The sequence below is a fragment of the Sylvia atricapilla genome, chromosome 3 (genome assembly GCF_009819655.1).
Source record: "Sylvia atricapilla isolate bSylAtr1 chromosome 3, bSylAtr1.pri, whole genome shotgun sequence".
Classification (NCBI taxonomy): Eukaryota; Metazoa; Chordata; class Aves; order Passeriformes; family Sylviidae; genus Sylvia; species Sylvia atricapilla.
Window position 1 is genome coordinate 105,034,389 of NC_089142.1, and position 18,285 is coordinate 105,052,673.

At 37.6% G+C, this 18,285-nt stretch overlaps 1 protein-coding gene across 3 annotated transcripts in view; it reads left to right on the forward strand.

The window, feature by feature from the left end:
- The window catches only part of KIF16B (kinesin family member 16B), a 131,314-nt gene that overhangs the window by 64,327 nt on the left and 48,702 nt on the right, over positions 1-18,285 (forward strand). For 2 of the 3 annotated variants that reach the window (XM_066316505.1, XM_066316509.1), the window contains exons 15-21: positions 882-1,019; positions 5,260-5,342; positions 5,532-5,620; positions 11,305-11,337; positions 11,671-11,724; positions 13,045-14,400; positions 17,919-18,077. In XM_066316505.1, the coding sequence (XP_066172602.1) occupies positions 882-1,019; positions 5,260-5,342; positions 5,532-5,620; positions 11,305-11,337; positions 11,671-11,724; positions 13,045-14,400; positions 17,919-18,077 (1,912 nt within the window). The remainder of the gene's footprint in view (positions 1-881; positions 1,020-5,259; positions 5,343-5,531; positions 5,621-11,304; positions 11,338-11,670; positions 11,725-13,044; positions 14,401-17,918; positions 18,078-18,285) is intronic. The other variant, XM_066316508.1, reaches the window with a different exon arrangement.

Below are 18,285 nucleotides of genomic sequence, written 5' to 3' on the forward strand. Positions count from 1 at the left end.
TATATAATGACAGCATTGTTATGTTATTTATTATACCTAAGATAGTCTTGGGACTTCAGATTTGAGTTCAAAAAAATCTGAAAATTGGTAAAAATCTACCAGTTTTCTTTTTGATTTCTTACCAATGCAACTAACTGTCAGATCTGGACTGTTCTATCCCATAAGTTTTACATAAGTTTCTGGAAGACGGTTTCATTAGGTAAACTGCATCCTTTAGTTCTTGAAGAATCTGAGACTCAAATAACTTAGTTTGGTATATTTTCATGGGTCAAAAGTTGCCTGGATTTAAATTACTCTAATAAATTCTATGAAACTACGAACCTTATAATGCCTTGTGTTATTAAACAATACACATAATCACACATTATTTGAAAAAAAAGTGGACAGTAGCATAACTGGTTGATAAAAGCCCTGAATGTCTTATGTCCTAAGAACTTTACTTCAGCCATCCTTTTGTCTACAATGGCATCTTATATCCTGTCTTTTCAGGTTTAAGCATGGTTGCCTTAAGATCTCCAAGTTTTCATTATTTTCTTGTGAAACAGGTCAAAGAATCACTCTGTGCAAATATATGAATTGTATTTTTCTGGTTTTTATAGCAAAGAAAGGAGCATTTGCTAATCAGGCATCAAAGCATATGAATAAAGAGCACAAAAAAAAATGCAAAACCAACCCAGCACACTTCTTTCCACTAGAATAATACAATAAATATTTAAGGCATGCAGAATGTGATGAAGGAAGGAAGAAAAAAATGTTCAGAATAAAGAGAAAATATACTCTCCAATATGTAGTGGTATGTGTTCTTAATAAATTATTGTTAGCATGTTAATCTTAGTAGTTGTGAGGAGTCTAATTATGTTATCTTATTTCTTTGTGTTTAGTTCTTCATGGCCTTGATCTGGAAAGTGAGCATTGCATCTTTGAAAATCTCAGTGGTACTGTCAACCTCATCCCACTGAATGGAGCACAGTGTTCTGTGAATGGTATTCAGATCACAGAACCCACGCACCTCAACCAAGGTATTACCTAGACTAATGTCATTTTTCAGGCAGCCCCTTTGCTTTTTCCTGGCAACAACACTGAAAAAAACTTCGTGTGTATATAAAGGAATTATTGTTTAGTTAGTTTTAATTTTATGTCTGCTCAACTATAATCCAAAACCACCAGGAAAACCCCATGGTGTTTATGGTGTCCAAGGATTGCCATGTGGTGAAGAGAGTTCTTTATTCACTTCAACCAAGTCTGTGGTGGTTTGGAAGGCGGGAACCTCTCTTGGAATGGAGAATGTGATCCTCTTCCCTCTGAATTATTATAACTTGAAATTAAACAGCTTAATCAGGCAAAGATAGTGGAAAAGGAGTAACAGTTTTTTGCTTGTATGTGTATGGCTAACAAGGCAAACACCAAACAGAGCCCAGCCCCAGCCCCAGCCTTCTCTCTCTGGGCTGTGGCACTTTCCCCTGCGGTGCAGTTCCGCTCACAGCCGGCAGGGGGCGCTGCTGGCTCCCGGCCGGGCAGGGCGGGTGTGAGGATTCCTCCACGCCTGCAGGGGGCGCTGTGCCGCGGCCGGCCCCTCACGGTAATGGCGGCCGGGCTGAACGGCAGAAATGGGCTGCAGCAGGAACCTCGGAGCTGCTGTGGGGACTGCAGGGCTCACCTGGGGTAGAAGCAAGAGGTAGCAGAAACTCAGCAGCTGTAGCAGGGGCTGTGGGGTGTCCCAGCAGGCAGGGGGTGCTGGGTTAGAAGGCAGTAAAGAAGGCCAAGGCAGCGGCAGACAGCGGCAGACTGGGCACTGGCAGTTGGGCTCCTCAGCAGGAAAGTTGCACCTTCCCAGAAGGGGTCAGGGTCCTAGTCTTTTCCCCTGAGGCAAGGGTCCTTTTCAGGGGAGGCAGGGTGCCAATAAGGTCCTAGTTCAATGGTTGCTCTCAGGAGCAAAGACTCACCCACGGCAGGAGAAACCGGGCAGGGCTGGGCTCTGGCAATGGCAGCGAATTTCCCCTCCCAAGCAGCAGCTCGACTGTTTTCCTCCAAAGCTGAGAGAGCAACAGGGCTAGGAGCTGCACCCAGCCCTCTTTTCCCCAGCCAAATTCTTTGGTATCTCTGCTCCTCCAAAAGAAACCCTCAGATAGAGAAGTGCAGTCAGTGCCCTCCTCCCCTGAGCTTGGCAACTTTTATCTCTTAATCCCCAGTTATTATTATTTCTTAGCAGCAAGATGGGAGAAAATTCCCTAAGGAACAAAATGGAAAAATACTAAACCCCAAAAACTTCATAATCTTGGTTAGGATTTGATAGTTACCCTTTGATTCTGTTCACATTTACACAGGAGTGAACTCCATGCTAGATTGCTGTAATGTTAAGGAAAAGGATATAGATCTCTACAGGACTAAAGTAATGTCAGAGACACCCTTGCCCCTCTCCCCAAGTTTCAGGTTGGTCCTACTTAATACTGCTGCCAAATTCTCCTGTACAGCAGGACACTGAGCTGGAGTATCTGTTTGCTGCAGCTATAGGAAATGGCAACAAGGAGGAGGCTAACCCTTAGGGAGGAGGTTTACAGAATTACAATTTTGATATAAAAGCTTTAAAATCTGGACATTAAAAAGCAGCTGGGAACAAGATATATTGTGTTGGCCTGGAAAGGACTGACTGACAAATGAGCTAGTGAGTGCTGCAGGAGACTTCACAATGCTTTATGTTCCAGGAGCATCCAGAATATCTTCCCATTTAGCAAGGAGCTGAAAAAGACCTGTTTAGGAGTGAGACTGTGACACGGCTTAGCTGCTGGAAAACAATCTCACATTTCTTCTCTAAGAAGAAGCTTTCAGAGTAAGCTTAGGCTAACAAAAGAAGAATGTGGTGTTAAACAAGGGGAATCCTGCATCCTTTCTGAACTCTAACAAACTCTTCTGTAAAGCCTGCTTGCAGAAAGCAAGGAGTTTTGGTGTAGACTCATTTTTTTTAGGGTGCCTATTTCTTCATGCAAAATGAGAGGCATATGTGCTTGTTTCTATTACAGATGAGGGGAAGAAAAAAAATCCCAACCCTCCTTGGTCTTAGGTCTGAATAAATCTAATTCATAAATTGTTAACAACAGAAACATTGACATTAATAGCAAATAACACTGTAAACCATACACACTGAGTTGTGATGAATCATCTTTATTTTATCCTGCTACATTTTGTAGGCAGAAAATGTTCAGCGTGCCTCAGAAGAAAGTAGGAGTTTGGATGCTGTTTCCCTCTTTCAGATGCATATTACAACTTGATTTTTGTACTGCTAAAAGTGGAAACATGACATTTTTCCCCTCTCAAATTTCTTTAGGCAAAAATTTGCAACTTAAAGGGGAAAGGGTTGCTAGGGTTCCTAAGCTGTAAAAAACTGCTGCCTAAGGTGACCTTTTGCGTGTCTGAGCCTGAGAGGAAGGTGGCAACTGTGACATTAGGTGTGCAAAACTGATGAAGTCACTAGTTTAAGGACTGGTGTGCAATCCATTTCTCCCAGCTGTGTTAGCATTTAGTCTCACAGCATGAAGTGCCAGCATCCTTAAATACCTGCTTTTAGGTAATACTGATTAACTGCTGATGTATTTAAATGCTTCCGTTCATCTTTAATAGCTGTTCATTTGAAAATGTGTTAAATTTTTAGCCCATCATGGAGTTTAAAAATAATAAGAGGCATGGTAATTAGTTGCCACTTCCTTCTATGGATTTCTTTGATCATTTTTAAGTTCTCCTACCATGTGTTTTTGTAAATGTAACTGAACTAAAAATTTTTTTTTAGTCACAAGTAGGATTTCTGAAGGTAACTGAGTTAATATTCACAATTACAGTTTGTCATTTACCCTAAATATATTCTCACCTTAGAACAAGTTTTCAGGGTTTGGGGCCAAACTGTCAACCCTACTGTATTTAAAAGAGAAACCTAGGAGTTATTCAAATGACCCATTATTTAGGACTGACTGTCATGTGCTTTCTGTTAAGTCTCTCTATCCTGTCTTCCTTAAAATTTATGAAGTTGGAGACACATACTTATAACTATTAATTCTGAAAATTTAATTAATTTATTTACGTTGCTTCCACCTAGTGAAGTGGTCACAAATGTTTACAGTTAATTATTTTTATCTTCACTTGAAAGTAACTGAAGGAATTTCATGCAGATTTATGAAAGGTAATTCCTTTTGAGATTTGACTGAGGTAAACTGTAAATGTGATCCGAAATTGAGGTGCAAGAAGTGATTGTAGTGCTTTTTGCCATTTATTTGCTAAGACTGGATCACCAAATTAGAGTTGATATTCCTAATTAAGCTGATTTTAAGAGAAGCATTCCTTGCTGAGGACATCATGTCATTATCAGATGGTAAGAATTTTTAGTGATGAGTTTAAGTACAGTTTTTTTCATACTGTGAGTGTAATGGAGTCCTTTTTCATTTTAAAAATGCTTCGTACCGACTGACAGATAAATGCTTGATTCTGAGGTGGTGAACATGAAGACTTCCATGTTATGACAGTAGTGAAACATCACTGACAATATATTTCTTAGTAGGGAAGTATTAATCTTGGTACCATTGTCTTTAAAATGTGATTAAAATTGCTCAGAATCTCTATTTGTGACCTATACCTTAACTGATTAAATACAATAATATATGTGCATTGAGCAATATGAATTATTCAAGGTTCTTCCATTAGAAAATAGCTGTTGGGTATTAAAGTCTTACAATCCTGTTTTGAATAACAGTAAACTTCAGTGTTCCACGTGAAGAAAAATGTGAGAGCACAAATAATGGAGATCTGGAGCTTTTAGTGCAGTTGCATTCGAACCTGACCAGTGATCAGTAGTGGATGGACAAGTTCTTGGTCACATTTATGGATGATCCTGTTGAATCTGCATCTGCTTGTGGCTTCCAAAGTAGCACTGTTCAAGAGTATATAGATCAAATCTGGGCAGCTGCTTCCTCTCCCTATTTTTGTTCTTTACCTGAGCTCCATGAACATGCTTGACCTCGAGTGAGTCATATTCATGCAGTGTGTGTGAAGATGTGTGGGTTCCATTTTTGTTGGAGTAGGAAGAGGAAGGAATACACTGTATCCATTAGTTAAGGTAGCTGTGACTGTGCATGGTTATGCACCTGTGAAAATGCATTTTCCTTTTGTTCTTCCTTCATGGAAGTCTTTGCTTACCTGTGGCGTGTCTGAATTATTACATGGTACTTCCAGCTGCAGAATTTGTTGTCAGTGAGTGCTGTGTGTTTTTCTCATCAGGTGCTGTGATATTACTTGGAAGAACCAACATGTTTCGCTTTAACCACCCTAAAGAAGCTGCTAAGCTAAGGGAGAAAAGAAAGGTGAGGTCAAATCAGTGTTTGGTAGATTTAAACCTTTTCACAATTTTATTTCTAATACAGGCGTGCCTTGATTGTTGTATGATGCCTTTTCTTCATTTGCTTCATGTGCTTTAGTTAATGTTTCATCAAAGTAAGAGTTTTCATCAAAGTAAGCTTGTCTAATATGTTTGTTTTGTGGTCTGTTGTTAGAGTGGACTGCTGTCTTCCTTCAGCTTGTCTATGACTGATCTTTCTAAATCTTGTGAGAATCTGTCAGCAGTTATGCTTTATAACCCAGGGTAAGTATATTCTAAAATACAATTGTTGTCATTCCAGTCATTCTTCATTTTAGATGTTGGAAGCATTATGACTAAAGCAGTTCAGCAAAATAATGACATGGCAAATTTTATGTTTGTATTTTCTTCAGAGTTACAAGCTAACTATTTTTGCATATTTTTGAAAAATGCATTTTGAACTGAAAATTAAGATTTCTTGAGTTCATATAATACCAGTACAAGCATAAAAAGGCTGAGAAATGAATGCCTTGTGTTCTCTGCCAGTACCACTGAGTAACTGGCCAAATTAAAATATGGAAAAAAGTTTTATTATGCAGTTACAATGACATAGAATGCTTATGGTAGAGAAGCTGTTTTTAGTGATTTTTTCGCTGTTCCTAAAGTGACTTACAGAGAACTGATGGTGTTTTGTTCTAATTTTTTTTCCATAGCTACGGCCTGCATTTTGAGTATGAGATGAGGCAATTTAAGCATCTATGTGCTTTGGAAAAATTGGCTGTAAATTGAATTATATCCTTGGATAGTGCAGCTTTATTATTATTTATTATATTATCCCAAGTTTTACTTGGGAATCTCTCTTTTATACTGCTGCAAAGGCAGGCTCTGAAGGTTACACTGCCATTTACCTGAGCCCTACAAATCAATAGGAGAAAGCACCTTCCATACTTGATACATCTTTGTGGACAGCAATTAGGCAACAGCAGCTTTTCAGCTTTAGGCTGGGGTACCCTGGCAATTTTAAATTTATTTATATTGATGCTAATGCTGTTTTTTTTTTAACATCTCCTCTTCGTACATCACAAGAACTTTTCTGATTGTGTGGTGAGGTTGTCACAACAAAGAGATAATTGATCAGAAGGTGTTATTTTAGGGGTAACAGGGAGCTGAGATAAATGCAAGTTAAATATGTTTTGGATAAAGCAAACTCCAAACTCTCTACTTCGAGCTAAGAGTACTGCCAAGCAACTGCTGTGCTAGAGTGGTTATTCTTCTTAGTAGTGACTGTGTTCAGCCTAGATGAAACATTCAATAAATCATATCTGATTTATCAAAGGCAGGGTAATTGTACCCAAGAAGCGAGGTGGAGGAGCATCTTGCACTCTGGAAAAGTGCAGAATGGAAAAGAATATCCTACACTAAATGTAGTTGGTTTGTTTGTTTGTTTTATCAGGAGCAATGCTATGAGCCTTTCCTACAATAGGTTGGAGGTTCAGTTTCTCTCAGCATGATGAGCCGACCACCAGTGCAGGCCAGAATTCAGTAGCTGGCCCTTTGGGGTTTTCTCTGAGCAGTTTTCATGGCTGACTAGCATTTTGGCTGTTGTTAATTTAGCCTTTTCTTCCAGTTTCAGTATGAATAACCTAAAGAGGTAGCTAAATTTACGGTTTTTGTAGGTTGAAATCTGGTACGATCCAGCATCTTTAGCAACCAATGGCAGAAGCGCCTGTGCGGTATTACCTTCAGTTGTGAAAGCAACATGATGAGTCCTGCTTACTGTATCTGTATCTTTTCCCTGTGAAAACCAGCATTGTCCTTACTAGTGTTTTCAGATGGATGGTCTTTTCTTGTGTGTGCCTTTTGTTTGGCTGCTGATTTCTCATATGTGGGAAACTATCTTGTTGCAAAAAATTTTGGCTCAATGTGCAAAATTCTTTGTTCTGCTTCTTTCCAGCCTTTGTCTTTAATTTAGTGTTATGGAACAGTGGTTCAGATAATAAGCTTTGGGTAAAACAGAATTGTGCATGTAGATTTATGCAGAAGATTTCATTTGTGGACCTTTCCTTAGCTACATGGTAGTGTAACTGTAAAACTATTGATGAGAAGCCTTGATCATGTCATGGGTTTCTGTCATGATCCTGTTCCTAAAGTTTCTAGAAATGCCTCTGCCTAAATTAAGCTGCAAACAAGACCAGTGACAATAATATGGGTTTTATTTGAGAGTAAACCTGAGAGAGAGAAAGAAAGAAAGAAATAGAAAATAGGGGGGGGGGGGGCAGAAAGGGGTTGACAGTGGTAGAATAAGGAAAATATCACCACCCCATGGATCCCAGAGGTGCTCTGTTGGTCCACTCCAGCTGGTCTTGGTGATGAAGGTCCCCCCAAAAAGCAGAGAATCCAGTGAGTGAATATACTGTCAGGCTAGGCAGGAAAACCCAGGCACCTCCCTGGTGGGGACTTTGCCATTGTCTTTGTTGCACCATGTGCAGTCCTGTGGTGCAAGGCTTCAGGAATGACTCTGATGGATTATGACACGCCCTCAGCTGCCTGCCATGTGCGTGTGGCCTGTGGGGTTGGGAGTTCCCCAGCTGGGCCAGTGTTTGTGAAGGAGGATGGGTGTTCACTACTTCTAACCAGAGGTTACACCTGAAACCTCCTCCACCCCCCTGCATCATTTCAGGGGGGAGTCTGTGTAAACCTGGCTTCTGCAGGCTTCCCAAACTCAGCCAGGGAGGAATTTCTGCTACATTTGCCTTTCTTGCAGATACATTCCTCTTCTTCAGCTTTGTTTATTTTTTTTTTCTAGGCCTGACATGATTGAAGGATGAGTTTTCCCTTTATCTAATCTTAGTGGTTTAATTTGCAGTCCAAAGTCCCAGTCAGGTGTCTTCAGGGAGGTTTCTTTTGTTGTTCCTTCTTTATACAGTTTTTGTTATAATGAGCAAAACTTTCTATCAGCGTTTGAGGCATGAACTGTCTCTGATAGTTTAGTATAGGGGGGTTTGTTTTGGGTTGTTTTTTTTTTTTTATTTTAATTAATCTCATTAATTGGCATGCTGAACAGCAGTGTAACATCTCTGTTGTCCTGCCAGTACTCAGTCTTTCCTAACAGATGTAGTATCAGATTTGCACTTTTGTGCTGGGCAAATTAACCTACTATAGTACTGTGCTAGCAGAACAGACTTCCTTTCTCTGCAGCTTATCTACACTGCTCTTATCACTCGATATGACACACTTTCCAGGAAAATGGTGTCTATTTAATTCAACACTGATCAGATTAAGTTCCTTTGTGGTAGATCTACAAAAGAAGAAAGAGTATATTGTAGTCTTTAATATCTGTGTGTTTCTTTTTAATTTCAAGCTAATATGCTTTTTTTCTATTCACAGTAGTGCTCACATGAATAAAGGGAATAGAGGTTATGTGAAAAAGATTTTTATTAGGATAGACTAAACACAAAAATATGATTCTTATGTATGTGCTTGTAAAGCTGACAGTGATCTGTTACAACCTCTGTGGTTTTAGTTTTTTTCTTTTGTGATGCTGAGATGTTTTTGTAGTAGCTTTTTAAAGAAGCAAGGTTACTCCTGTCAGGACTATCCTGCCTCCCCAGACTCCCTCCTGTCCTGAAATAGCTTTGAGCCCACAATGAAGCAAATATTCCAGAGCTCTCAAAAGTAGTGAATTCCTAAATATATTAAGAACATAGGCAGCCAGCTAAGGAAGACTGGCATCATTCTTACCCCTGCAGAAGAAGAGCACCTTAGAGAATGGAGACACTGTGAATAACCTCATTGTTGGAGAGCCTTCAGTGGAGCTCTGACCATCTTAGGCATCTCCAGGCAGCAGTAACTCTTGGCTTCACAGAAGTATTTAGTGGTCTAAAATGCATAAACATGCATTTTTAAAACACCTCAGTGCTGCTTTTGGAGGCTGTTGACTGGAGTGGTAATGATGATCCATATTTTGCTTTGGGAAAGCACCATTTTCACTGAAGAAAGAACCAGTTTTGCGCAATTCGCTCCATTTTTTCCTGAATAACTTCTTGGGCACCTCCAGCTTTATTTCGGTCTAAGGTAAAACTGATTGTCATAATGCCACTATTGAAGGTTTTAGGGATATTCCTCAAAGAGAAGATCACAGAATTTTAAATCACTGATCTGTTTTCATACCAGACTGATTGCTGTGATGGTTCATTTTCTTTGTATTAAATCTCAATCAAAAGTTAGTTACCATTTTTATGCTTATATAAAATATATCTGCCAAATTATGTGTTTTATAGCATAGTCAAAACACCAAAAGGTTTTGCATGTTATGTTTTTTTCTTCAATTTTTCTTCATTGTGGCTTAACCAAGCACGAGAATACAGTCAAATTGTTCTTTGCCAGCTGTCTAAGCAAAGATGGTCTATATCTGACAGCACCCAAAGGAAATCTGCATTTCCACAAACCAGCATTCCCCAAGATCTGTATTATTTTGGACTGAAAAAATTATGGCATTTTGCCATATTTATTAATGTGGAGAAGTAATAGCTAAAAGCTCTGAATTTCAGAGAGCGGATCATAGCCAAAGAGAGAAATTCTGAGGTATAGCTTTAATAAAAAAAGGAGGGGAAGGAAAACCCCAAGCACATGTTAACCTCTGGATTAAATTTTTGCTTCCTGGGCTGCTTGCTCCCTTTCAGCACTCTGTGAATTTTACATCCACTTTGTGGATTTGTGCAGCATTGCTGCTGCAGCAATTGTGACCAACTTAAAAATACTGAGTTATCATCATCTGTCCTTGTGCTGTAAAGTGCCCACCTTAGTTTGATGCAAATGTGATGGGACTCTTGGTAAGACAGTCACATGAAAGCTTGACTGCCTGGGGATCTGGGTATAAAAATCTACGTTGGCTAATCACTTAGGGATTGTGGAAGACATTTTTTGAAATGAATTTGTGAGAAATAGGAAAAAAATGAAAGACGGAATTTGTGCAATTCTTCACCCTTATTGCAGCCATTAGAAAGAGACTTCTTGAACATGCAGGAATGACAGTTTGTTACAATAGCTTTAGAAAGGTTAGATTATTAGTGTACTGTTTGTATATTTCCAAGGGCAGTTTCTTTTTGTTGTATGCATTTCTATGACTTTAAAAACAAATATTAAAAATACCTTATTTTTAGAAACCTATCTATATAATTGTGGTCATGATGTCTTAAACTGCAGTTTATCAAAAACTTGAAGTTAACCTGTGGTGCAGTCTTGCCTTTTTTTCAGTATTTGTGGAATGTTTCACTAACCTTCATATCCTCATGCTGTAACAAGCCTGGAATAATTGAATATGTGTAAATTTGGTTGAGTAACTTAATCCATGTATAGGTTCTTTCTGCCTTTTTAATATTTGCTATTAAAAAGTTGCTTAAATAAAAGATAAATCTTTCAAATGAAATTAAAATAAGAAAAATAAAAGCTGATCCTAAAAAATTACATAAAATGCTGTGTTTATTCAGTGTTTATTCAGAACCTTGTCAAACTAAATACATTAAAATCTTCAAGTATTTTAAATGAATGGGTTTGAATTGTGTTCTGTGCTTGAATATGCACTTTGGGGTTTTTCAACCCCACTGATTACATCCTAGAAATGTTTGGGGTATTTTTCTTTTTCTTGGAAGGAAATGGCAGGACTGTTAGCACACACACTGTAGGTTTGCAGCCCTTTCCCTTCTCAGGAGTGACTGAGTTAATAAACCACAGGATGAAGAGAATTACTTCAGCTGTCATTGGCATTTGAAAAATGTGTTTAGAAAGAATAATTATTTGAATCCTTCTTCTGAGATGTAATATGAGAAATGTTCCATGAAGCTAACCAATTTAACCTCCAGTAAAACAAAGTGCTGTTGATTTTCAAGTGTTCTGTACTGCTAATATGTTTTTTCTATCAATTCCTTTCTCAATTGATCGCTCTGTTTTCCCCCTGCCTCCCATGGCAGTCTTTTCCCTGTAAAAGGACCCATCTGTCTAAGGTAGAGAAATGAAATTTCTGTGTATTGATTGCCATGTCTGCATGTAGTTAACTCACAGAGGCTGTGCTAATCATCTATATGTCTCGCTTAACTTTACTTTTGAAATACTTTTCCTCCAGAAGTTTTTTTTTTTCCTATTTATACTTGTGTCAGCATGATGCCTAATTTGTAACCTTAATGAAGGAACCATTTTCTGTTCTTGTAGAAAGTAGTCTTACAAAACTTCATTTGTATCATTATCATCTAAACAGACAGAAAATTGAATCATGTCTTCCTATTTTTGTGATATTCAGAAAACAACCTTTTTTCTGTATTCTTTATTTTTTTAATCAGGCTAGAATTCGAGAGACAGCAACGAGAGGAGCTTGAAAAATTAGAAAGTAAAAGGTAATATTGTTCTCTGTGGTATTTATGTGTGTATGTTTGTCTATATATAGAAGTTGTAGACTCTTTTAAATCATTAATTTGGAATCATGCTTTTATTCAGCAAGCAGACAATCCTGAATAGCTGAATTGGAGCTAACTGATATTTAGCAAAGAAACTCTGGATAGACTCTGCTCTTAATTTTCATGGGTTTTCTTTAAAAGATGGCAAATTGCATTCTTAATTCTTATCTCATTTTTGTGGTTTATTTGTCTCTGGATTGAATTGTGATACGAGAAACTCACTTGTTACTTTCTGCTTCTCTTATCAAACTGTGGTGTGGAATGGGCATATTAATTATGCTTTTCAGAACATTATATGGAAGTTGGTTTGAAATACAAAAGAAAATGTTACTAGCTGGCAAACTGAATTGATTATTTTGGCTCATCATATACCTGCTAAGACTCTGGAAGTGATAGCTGTGCCTTGTTGCAGATCTCAGCACTGATTAGATTCACAACCTGAAAACCTTTCTGCCTTCTGAGCTTTAGGTGGTGTGCTCCATTTTGATAGAGCTCTTTATGCAGTTGGACTAAGTGAAGTAAACTCAAAAATCCTGAAGCTCTGAAGCACTGAGATGCTACTCAGCAACTAATGCAAGATGGGATCACTGATATTTTTCCTTTGTTGTTATGTTGGTGGAATTTGAATTCAGATTGAATTCAGTTCTTTGAATTCAGAAGTTCATTTGCTTTAATTCTTCTGACTTCTGGCAAAATAACCAGTCGACTTGCAGGTGGTGTCTACTTGTATTATGGGGATAATGGTAACCCTCAAGTATGAGAATGATTACACAGGACATAGTAATTTGTCTTCAATTATAATCCTGTTTATCAGTAATTCAGATGGAGTTACCTAAATAAAAACATTGCTTTAATTCATCTGTTGATGATTTGGTTGCCTCATTTGGTGAGGCAAATCACTAATCTAGTCCTTCTATACAATTTTTTGTGCATGAGAATATATGTACATAAAAACCCCCACATATTTACTCTGCACTGTGTGCATGGATATTTTTTATTAATATTTTTATTTGACAGAACTAATTTTTTAATAATGTCAGTGGTATATAACATGTCTTCCTACTCCTTCGTATACCTACAGCTTTTTATACTGACACAGACTATATGAATCTCTTTTTGATTTCTCTTAGGCATTGAGTCATTTCCAAGCAATGAAGGATCTTAACCTGTAGCAAAACAAAACTATTTAAAAAAATGGTTATATATAGTCAAAAATCTTAGTCCAACCCTTTTTAACTTCATGTAAATGTTTCCCTATAGGAAACAAATAGAAGAGATGGAAGAAAAACAAAAATCTGACAAAGCAGAACTTGTAAGGATGCAGCAAGAAGTAGAGTCACAGCGCAAAGAGACAGAAATAGTTCAGCTGCAAATACGAAAGCAGGAGGAGAGTCTGAAACAGAGAACTGTTCACATCGAAAGCAGGTTAAAGGATTTGCTGGCTGAAAAAGAAAAGTTTGAAGAAGAGAGATTACGGGAACAACAGGAGATAGAGCTTCAAAAGAAAAAGCAGCAGGAAGAAATTTTTGCCCGGGTCAAAGAGGAGTTGCAGCGACTACAAGAACTGAATCATAATGAAAAAGCAGAGAAAATGCAGATTTTTCGTGAACTAGAAAAACTAAAAAAGGAGAAAGATGAGCAGTATCTTAAGCTGGAATCAGAAAAAAAGAGACTTGAAGAACAGGAGAGAGAACAGGTGATGCTGGTGGCTCACCTAGAGGAACAGCTTCGAGAGAAGCAGGTCATGATAGAGCTCCTGAAGAGAGGGGATGTGCAAAGAGTAGAAGAAGAGAGAAGAGATCTTGAAGAGATCAGAGAATCTCTTTTGAAAGTCAAGGAAGCCCGATCTGAAGGTGATGAAAACCATGAAGAGTTAGAAAAAGCGCAGCATGATTTTGTAGAGTTTAAAAGGAAACAGCTGGAACAGTTGGCTATTTTGGAAAAAGATCTAATTGAACAAATGGATCACCTAGAAAAGGAAATAGCAGATGAAAAAAGTGCTCTGGAGCACTTCAAATTTGCACATGAAGAAGATTTAAATCTCAAGAGAGATGGTGAAAACCTTATGGATGCCATACTCAAGGCTGAAGAAGTTGACAAGATAAAGCCAGTGGAATACAGGCTCCAGTCTAAAGTACGCCAGCTTGAGTACCTGAAGAGTAATCATTTGCCAGCTCTGCTGGAGGAAAAACAAAGAGCTTCTGAAGTCCTTGATAGGGGCTTGTTAGGGTTAGATAATACTCTCTATCAGATAGAGAAAGAAATAGAAGAAAAAGAAGAGCAGCTTGCCCAGTATAGGGCTAGCACAAATCAGCTGCAGCAACTTCAAGAAACCTTTGAATTCACAGCCAACGTAGCTCGGCAGGAAGGAAAGGTTCGGAAAAAGGAAAAAGAAATACTTGAATCAAGGGAAAAGCAGCAGAGAGAGGCACTGGAGCAAGCTGTTGCTAAGTTAGAAAGGAGGCATTCTGCCTTGCAGCGTCGTTCCACCATAGACTTTGAAATTGAAGAGCAGAAGCAGAAGCTGGCCACCTTGAACAACAGCTGTGGTGAGCAGGCAGGGCTGCAGGCAAGTCTGGAAGCTGAGCAGAAAGCTCTTGAGCAGGACCGAGAACGGTGAGTGCTGAGCTGTCTCCCATTTATCAGAACCTGTCCACTAAAGGGGAATAATTTTATACTTTGGAATGTTGAGAGTGCAGCTTGTTCAGTGTCCCAGTACTTGAGTTTCTTGAGTTTCAGGTGGTTTATCCAGAATTGAAACTCTACTGCTTTTTAAAGGATTCTCACTCACTGGTATGTTTGGATACTTACCCCTTCCTCAGCAGGATATTATTTGTATTAGCCATCACAGCACTTGAATTGTTTTGCCTGTGAGGAAAGCTGATATCCTTATGTTCTGCCCTTACAGGAAATGTACCATCTAACAACTCTTTTTCTCTTAAATTATTTCTGTATAACATTTTTTTTTCTTTATTAGTAACTAACAAGTTAAAAGTTTGTTCAAGATTTGGAGACTGTTACAGTAAACCTGCCAACTGTCTCTCTCAACTGGTGATGTACTGAACCCTTCTGGTATTAAAAGTAAATGGGGGTAAATGTTTAATTTTTTAATAGCCCTGGTTTCAAGGCTAAATAAAAATACGTTAGCCATAAATCCATATAATATTTGGAAAATGTTGGAAAATATACAGAGGCTTTAATACTCCAGTGGGGTGACAATCCCTTTTAGGCACACAAGCAATGTCATTGGTTATACTCAAGACATCTTGTAGCATAACATATTATAAAAGTATGGGAGGCTCAAAGAAAAGTCAGTCAGGTAGGGAAGGATTTTCCTCTGTGGAAGAAGAGGAACAAATCTTTTGGGGTTTTTTGATCTGAGCAAAAATTAACTAAGATGAATGTGTTCACCTCCCTGCAGTATGGAAGAAGTGCAGAATTGCCATTTTAAAATGTGCCACCTGATTTGCCTATACTGGAGCTTTAAAACCTGTGACTTTCAGTGAAAAATGAGTTGTTTTTTTTTTCTTGAGGTAGCATTTGTCATCTATATTTTTAATATTTTGCTAATTTATCTGATTTTTTTTTTCATTAGCCCTTCAAACAGATGTGGAAAAAACACCTAAAAGAAGAAACTTGCCTGTAGGCAAATTGAAGAGCTCTTCTGTATTCCATTCCTTTTAAACCATTATCAGAAGAGTTGCTTTATATAGACTGTGTAGAGGTCATTTTTCAACATTTTTAGCTACATTGTTTGGCTTTTAGTTAAGCATTTTCAGTACTGATTCATCATTTTGTGTATACTGCTATTTTTTTTCCAAAATTGTCATGAACAAAAAATCTCATTTTCTGTACTAAGCATCTCACTTAACTAAAGTGAGCTATGAACAACTGGAGGTTTCACAAAAATAGGATTGTGTGATAAGTAAAAAAATACATTGTCAGCCAGAAAACTGAGGTTTGGAGAAGATACAAAGGAAGTAAAAAGATCTCCAATATCTCCTTTTTTTTTGTTTCCCTCTTTTTCTCCTTGGTTTTTTTTTTTTTTTCTTGTTTACTTCAAAGTCCTCTTGCACAGGCTAAAGAAAACTTTGAAGTCCTTCAGTGAATAGCCCACGGGCCTGAATAATTCAATTCAGAATGTTTTTGTGAATGTTGAGATGAGAAAGTTCTAGAGATACATGAGAGCATGTTAACATTTCAGGCTACTTATTGCTCTTGTTTCTGAGTTTACATTTCACACTATATGATGCCAAAGTGAGCATATGAATGATATATGCTTCTTATTGATTATCTAGATCCCATTAGGTAATGATGTGCTCTGGTTCACATCAGATTCTGCAGAATTTGTTGTCAAGGTGGCTCAAACATTGTTACTGCAGTTTCTCTGATCCAAGGGAAAAAAAAACCAACAAAAAACCCCAAACCAAATCAAAACAACAACAACAAGAAAACCACCAAAAAAAAAAAACCAAAACCAAACCCAACAAACAAGCAACAACAACACAAAAACACAAAGGAAAGAAAAGGCTTTGCCTAAGCAAAGACCAAGCAGCCAGTGACGCAAATACCATGCTGTGAAAAGCTGTGAAAAAACTTGGGCGGGGAGATCTTTAAAATTTATGAGATTCAGTGTCATTGTGAGTGACCCCAGGGATAACCTCCAAAATGATAATTTGAGGTTGACTTAAACTGGGATATATAGACATGCCTTGGTTTAGTGGCAGAGGTTTGGGGCAGTAGAATGAGCATAAAGCAACTTTAGAGCCATCTTGGAGGCCAGTTCAGTGTACTTACTGGTGGATGCATCACAAGGCTAAATTCCTAGCTGATATCTTCTCATAGTAGGATGTTTACAACCCAAGAGCTAAGCTTTGTTCCTTTAATGTAAATCTGATTTTTGTAGTTAAATTGATTTTGCATGGATGCAAACACGTTCCTGTATACATCAGCCATCTTTCATTCACTTATCCTCAGGACACAAGATTGTTTTGCTGCTAATCAAAAGAAATAGATAGCTTCAGGCAGTGCTGCAAAATCCACTCTAAAACTGAAGTAACAATTCAGCCTAAGCCTCAGCATTCATCATCTCTCTAATTTTCTCATTTAACCCCCAGGATGGAATATAGATTTGCACTTCAATTTAGATATATACAATTGTAGCAGAAGTGGTAGCATCTCAGCTTTGCATAGTTTCTCCTGTTTTTGCAAGAACTTACTTCCTTTTATTATTTGATTTCTAAGTAACCTCTAGAAAAACAATTACTTTTAGAGACAAAAATTGTAATGAAAATGGGGAAGATTATTACTGTGTTACTAATCTAATCTCAGCTACATTACAAGTGAAAAGGGAGTTCTGCAGATTACTTTGTTGTAATGTGATGAATATTGCAATAAGTGCTTCTTATTTCATACAGAATGCCTGAGGCATTTTTAGTCAGAAACACAGTACCCAATTTAACATCTTGTATTCTGTGCATAAATCTGTGTGGAATTAAATTTATTTGTTAAAGGAAGCAAGGAGGTTTCCAAAGATGATTTCTTAGTTGTGTATATACAAGAAGTGCTATTTGTTTATTTTGTAAGTGAATTTTCAAAAACATATGTACAGATAGAACAACTGGAAAATGTACATGTTTCGTACACAATTTAAAGATTTTCTTAAAGTTTTACCACATCATCTTATGTTTTAGGTTTTCTTTGGGTTTTGTTTTCTTTTGTTTTGTTTTGTTTTTATTAGTGCTGTATTTTGAGTTTTCCTTAATTTACTTTCACACTGGAAGATAATACTTGAGGTCATTGATAGAGTTCTGTAAAAATGAGAATTTATTCAAATGTTTCTAATTGATAGGTTAATTCTTAGGAGTTAATATTTAATGTAGATACCTCTTGCAATGGAAATTATTTAAGTTGTTTTGTTCAACTTAATACTACTCTGGGAATATGGTTTTGAGCTGTCTCTATTTTCCTATCTAAAAATGCTTAAGGAACAGTTATGATTTTTAAACCTTCATAAATATTATTATCTACAGTCTTACATACATGTATACCAGCGTAAGGCACATTACTTCCCATCAGAGCTATGTGAATCAACTCTAAACCAAACAAATTTACATGTTGCAATATCTTTATAGCCTGGACCAGGAAATTCAGCAGCTGAAGCAAAAAATATATGAGGGTGATGGAGCTCAGAAAGGAAACCATGGAATTTCAGATGAGAGAATCTCCCACAGCACATCCCCTGCCAGCCCAACAAAGCCACAGCCACCTGCTGCCCCACTGGTTGATGATAGGTAGGTAACCTGCATTCCTGAAATGGAAAAGCAAACAATAGCTTTAGAAAAGAAATATTTTGAAAAACCATTTTGGCAGATTTGGATTTGATTTAAACACTGTGATTGTACTGGAAGAACAGTGTGGAATTAAAGTTGATGTTCTACTGTAAGTAACCAATAACCTCACCTGTTGCTCCTGTGCAGTTTTAGAATAGAGGTTGGGAAA